Source organism: Macadamia integrifolia, chromosome 13 (genome assembly GCF_013358625.1).
Source record: "Macadamia integrifolia cultivar HAES 741 chromosome 13, SCU_Mint_v3, whole genome shotgun sequence".
NCBI lineage: Eukaryota > Viridiplantae > Streptophyta > Magnoliopsida > Proteales > Proteaceae > Macadamia > Macadamia integrifolia.
Window position 1 is genome coordinate 29054114 of NC_056569.1, and position 6333 is coordinate 29060446.

At 35.8% G+C, this 6333-nt stretch overlaps 1 protein-coding gene across 1 annotated transcript in view; it reads right to left on the reverse strand.

Annotated features, from left to right (window-relative positions):
* The window catches only part of LOC122059542 (CCR4-NOT transcription complex subunit 9-like), a 44611-nt gene that overhangs the window by 23311 nt on the left and 14967 nt on the right, over positions 1–6333 (reverse strand). Inside the window, exons 3-5 of the mRNA XM_042622381.1 lie at positions 6004–6093; positions 5293–5335; positions 4492–4598 (exon numbers count right to left, since the gene is read on the reverse strand). Coding sequence (XP_042478315.1) covers positions 4492–4598; positions 5293–5335; positions 6004–6093 — 240 coding nt within the window. The remainder of the gene's footprint in view (positions 1–4491; positions 4599–5292; positions 5336–6003; positions 6094–6333) is intronic.

Genomic DNA, 6333 nt, shown 5'->3' on the forward strand with positions numbered 1-6333 from the left:
TGAATAATATAATTCAATACCAAAGAGGAGAAGAAAAAAATACAATACTGCAAAGGGGAACAAGAAAAGGAAAAAGTAAGGGGGGGAAAAAAACAAAATAACAGCCTCAACCCTTATGGGGGGGCTCGGAGACAAGATAGGGGAAGACCCCAGGAAACAAAAATGTGCCTATTCCTTGAGGAATCAATACAAGAACCTCGTCCAATATATATAATTCTCTTTTTTATACATGACATATTTTATATAATACTTATTTATAATGTTTTTATGAAAAATGTATTTTGCATATCATAAGCATTTCCATATGTTTCTTGACTATTCTACTTACATCTTTAGTGTATCTTGTGTCACTCCAATACGATATGTCTCTTAAAACCAACCTACCAATTTGAAACCCAATACTGATACATTAAACCATATATCCTGCATTCCAGCACTTCATGGTTCATATCAGTAGACAGTCATATTGCTCAGTGTTGTACTGTTTGGGACTTGGGAGACTTGGGACTTGGTTGTCTATATGGACTCTGCTTTGTAGTTTGTACTTTGTTGTATGTGACTATATCGTAACTAACTAATCAACATTAAGTTCCTTAATGGCATGGATGTATTATCTACTTGTTTTACTAGCCTACTCTGTCTTATGGTAGTAAAACAATGTGTAGAATATGCATTATCTATAATTTATACAATACAATTCCACATTTACTGTCAAATAGGTGGAACTCCAAAACACCACTATGTGCGACTTTTTTTGAAAAGTGAAGGTCGACATATGTTTATACAGCCTAAAACAAGCTTTCCACCAAGTATCAGATAATATTATGGTCGTTTGACCACTGAAACAAGCATCGGAAACCAAGAAAAAAATGCATCAACTAGCCAAAAATTCAGCATTTCGCTGATTTCAAAGTCACTGAAACAAGATTTAGAATCTTGGCTGTAAAGTCCACTGTAGCTAGTGACAAGTACTCTATAAGTATGACATTGGAAAGAGTTCCAACCATGAGACTCTTCTTTCTAACATTACTTTTCTCGAAGTATGGTCTAAGACAGATTATACATGCAAATGAAATCAGTCCATACCACAGTTGTCAAGGCGCCACCTTGGCATTCAGGTGGTTTGCCTTGGCCTAGGTGACTGTCGCCTTAGAGCACTGCATGTCGCATTTTGTTTTGACACTTATCCATGCTAGTAAATGATGTCATTGCATTTACTTAAGATATTATTCATAAATATGCAAATACCCCCTATTTGAATCCGATAAAAATAGTTTAAAAAATCAAATTCCAAAAGAATAAAAATTCAACCCCCAACCCAATGACAAAAACTAGATTTTTGGTTATAGGTCGATATTTAACTTTCAAATATTGTGGGGTTTTTCTCAATTTTAAAAATTTCATAAATCTTGTCATGGTAAAACATTGTTAAAAAACCAAAATTCTAGTAAAATAATATTTTGTTTTGATGTCCATAAAATTATTTTCATTCAGACGATTTTAACAATATTTATGCACTTTAAAATAAGTTTGACCAACATAATTTTGTCATTAAAACTTAGATTTAAGTAATCTTATTCTCTTAGACTTGTTAGAAAGCCGGTTATGTGCTATAACCATGGTTCGAAATCTCGCCGAAGAAATTTCAGAGATTTTTTTTTTTTTTTTTTTTTTTTTTTTGCTGAAATGAAATAAGGCCCAAAATAACATTTGTATAAAATTTCGGTATCGTTTCAATATATCGCCTGTCTCGATACATTCCATGTGTTATAAATACCATATCTCGGTTGAAATTTCAACTCTGTCTCGGTTTCGGTTCCATTTACATATTTTGAAAGAAAAACACTCCAAGTCTCCAACAAGCCTTTAATTAGCCACATCATCATACATTTTGACTTCCATTAGACTCCTACAAGATCTACACATTCAAAGCTTAGGAAAGGTAAAGTTCTTTCTCCAAAACTAGGTAAAATTTTCAAAACAGTTCGTCGGTTGCTACCAAACAAATGTGCAACTCTAAAACAATGTCGTGTCCTAATATTTTGCATTTTTATATTTTACGAATGTTTATTAACCTTAAAATAAGTTACCCACCAAGTTTCAGGTCAAAATAAGGCTTTTTGACCACCTAAATAGTCAACCGAAACAAACAAAAAAAATACAACATTTTAGCCGAAATTTTGCCGAAACGAAATTTCAGTTTCTGAACCCACCGAAACGAAACGAGATTTGGAACCTTGGCTATAACTAATAAAAAAAAAATCTCATGTAAAAATAAAATCATTTGACTAGTCAAGTTTATTAAAGAACAAGAACATTTCTCTAAATATTGATTTTTTATGACTTGATGTGACTTAATGACGATTTTTGATGACTTGATGCGGCTTAATATTGATTTTTGATGATATAAGATATATATGTAGCATACTAAATAATGTTTAAAAGAGGAAAAATAAAAAAATAACATTTGGGTGCCTTAGTCACCTAAGCAACACCTAGGAGGGCGCCTTTTCTCCCAAGCGCTTAGGCACCCTCCACCGCCTTGGGTCGCCTTGGCCCTTGGCGCCTTGACAACTATGGTCCATACAAATAAGCATACAGTTTTTAGCAAGTGTTAAAAGAATTCCAGTTGTGATTAACTTATGATAAATAACCAAAGCATACCAAGGATAAGAAGCAAACAATAAGAGTTATCACTTCAAATTTTCCCATATTTTCATTTTTGTCTAAGCTATATAACCAATGGAACCCTTGCTTGAACTGACCATCAACCTTCTAGCACACCCACCTAGGGGTGTCAAGCGGACGGGCCCAGTCAGGCTAGGCCAATTTCTAGGGTTGCACCGTGAACGCCCGTTTAGTTAAACGAACTTTGCTAGAGCGAGCATGGTACGGTTGATAATCGGGCCGGTCCGTCTCGGGCTTTAATCGGGCTGCCATAAACGGGCCTTAACCGGGCTACAGACCTATTTAACTTTAAACGGGTCCTCTTTAAAATTGGTCTCTTAGATGGGCTCGAAGGGGAATACCTATAAAATAAGGTAGAGATGTGCATAGCTAAGAAAGATCTCATAGTTTAAATGGATTAAGCCAAAGATGGGCATAGCAGCTAAGTTACTAAGGTACTCGGTCTTTAACCCATGGAACTCAAATCAATTAAACTATGCATGCACAACTCACGTTTAGCAAGTTCAAATCAATTAAATTATGTTATGACTGCAAAAAGATGAATGTTCAAATAACAACCACCATCATCTCAATTGTACATATCAAAATAGCCTTAGCACTAAAAAAAAAAGGCAAAACAAAACAAAATACAAGTAATATTAAAGGGGTTGGGCTAGGTCAGGGTTAAGGGAGTCGATTCAAGTCAGGCTTATAATAAATGTGTCAGGCTAGTCGGGCGCCCGTCAGGCTAGGTGGCTGCACCGTGCACTACCTGTTTATAAATGTGTCAAGCTCAAGCCTAACACGTTTATTAATCTGGCCGGTCTTGGTCGGACCATAAACATGTCGGGCTCAGACATACCTACCGGTGCGGGCCTAGAATTGACACCCGTAACCCACCCACTTAGCTAGCTCAATATCTCACAAGAACCCACTAGTCAACCCATATCATTGAAAAGACTCACAGTGCATTGACTTCAGTTCTCCTCCACTGGTCTTGATGTTGGAACCAATCCACAGAATGGGGGAATAAGAAGATAAGGAAGCAGGATTCATTGGCTCCGTTCAATGCCTCAATAGGCGGGAATAGAGGGAGCAGGAACATCACTACCTACAGACCTACTTTGATGGCTTCTAGAGGAGCTAGAGAAAGGATCCCCTGCTCAAAACCCGTGGGTTCCCAATTTTGAAGGAATTCCTGCCAACATGACGGATCCTGCCGTAGGTGCCTCTACATGAGCTTCGGGTAACCAAATATGAACTGTTACCATAGGCACTCAAAGCATTCGTAATACTATATTCAATCGCTATAAACCTGAGTATTTGGTTCCCCATAACCATAAAATCCAGAGCCTTATACCTCATCTTGATTTAAGTACCCAAAACCCCATACAGGATTGTTTTCCTCTAATTATTTCCTAAACCCTAGTTTCTTCACAAGTTTTGCATTTAACCCGAAAGGCCAAAACCATTATGACTAGGGAAACATCTCTCCTGCAGTCCTGAGTAGCAACATAGTTAACCCTCCCTTTGCACGGATGCATGTATATAACATAAAAAGGGGGGAAACTATTATTGGGTCAAACTATCTCAGTCAATGATCCTGGTTCAATCAGTGATGTCAAGTTTAAGAGCACTGATATTCAACACAGGTAAACTACAACAAACTCACTAATTGTACTTCAGAATCACATATTAAATTTGTTATGTAATTTAAGACTCTTAGACATTAAAATAACTCAGGACAGAAAAAATTATAAACAATAAATCTATACAAATAAAACAACACCATACATGACATATAGAACCATTAATCATGCATACCTTTACAAGAGCACCAATAACACCCAAGCTAGTAAGCCTCAGATACTCAAAAGGTCTCGTCTTACTTGTTGTATTGAGGAAAGGGTACAGATACAAAGGTATATGGGCTGCACAGGGAGAAAAATGCAAACTAGTCAATTGCTCAGAAGACTAGTATCCTGAACTCTAAAACAAAGTTAGTAGAAAGTAGTTACTAACATAAATCGTACAATACTGGAAGAATCAGAGAAAATCTACTTAGAGTGATGCCATAAATAGACTGCCTAGCATTGACAGGCATGGATATAAGAAATCACAAAAGGATTTTTCACTTACCAAGGAAAATAATAGACAGTTGAAACAAATGCCAACAAACCTAGTTGTTAATCGGCATTTGTTTCATAGTATGACATTAAATTAGGCAATCCAAACAAAGGACTTTTGACCAAAATATAATGCTTCTGTAACTGCTTTTCAAAAATAACCTCTAGGATCACACAATTACAAATTTATTCTACGAATGGCACAAAGACTACAGACGAGGTAACAGCACTCCAGAAACACCAATACTCAGATGGACAGCGAATAAAGATTACTTTGTCTTAAACACAGGTAAAATAAAAGGATTAAAAAGAACAAACTGGCTATCCCTAAAAAAAAATAAAAAAATAAAATAAAAAAACAAACAAACAAACACAAATACGTAACACACAAAGCTCCAACTCTTCAGTATGATCTACCCAAAGACATTAAAACTCCATTTCCATGTAAAAGAAGAATGATCCATTACATATGTCAGTAAGGATCAGGGGAGAACATTACCATTCAGGAACAATGTCCTTGTATCTGGATGAGAAGCTACACACTGTAATTGAAAACAGAAATCAAAGCAATTAAAGATCAGAAGCATCAGTTGGTTGAGCACAATAACAAAGGCACATGTAATAAAAAAGATATAACCATAATACAATTCATAAAATTCTAATTAATGATGAGAACAATACAAGAAAGTAGCATGAACATCACATCAATAAACCAACACTAAATGACTTGATGAGCTATCTTTCTTTTCCCATTCATTCATTTCCCAATGTGCACTAACATTAAAACATCTTTCATGTAGTGTACAACAACAGTACTTCCCCATCATAATAGTTCTTGACAAGCTACCACAGCTACTAGGTGTTTCTCCATAGCTGATGTAAATTTTCAATGTACACAAAACAACGAAAGAATGATGTGAACCAGATTAAGCTCTGTTACTACACAAAAGAAAGCATAAGAAGCCGTTTAAGAAGAAGATGAAGAATGGGGTTTCGTAGGACAAATCTATGAGCAAAATCAGCACTGAAACAAAACTGACAACTCAGCAGCGACTTAAGTATAACATTGTTATACTGATCATCACATTACTTACAGGTCATTATGAAAAGAAAAAGCCAGAAATTTTAAAGGGCAACAATGGTAAGTTCAACGATTCCAAAGCACAAATAAATGAGAGAACTTTTGGACATTTAAAAATGCAAAATCAACCTGAAGAAGAGCGAGTGCATTGCAAACCCGGTTTGATGCTCCTGGAGTTAGAGTTGGTGGTGAAAGAACAGGGTATATTGATACAATCTCCTGCAACTCAAAAGAAATTTAGGCGTTAGTCATCAATCATCAAATCAAACTACACTAGTCTATTGATCTCTGAATGCTGGGAGACAGATGAACAATTTACTCAACTTCAGTTCATAATTCACATGGTAGAGTCCTCTATAACCTAAAGGAGACAAAAAAGCTGGCATAAGGTACAAAAGTAGAGGTATAAACGATAGTTGTGAGAGCAAACACCTGCCCAATCTTTATTTTTTATTTTTT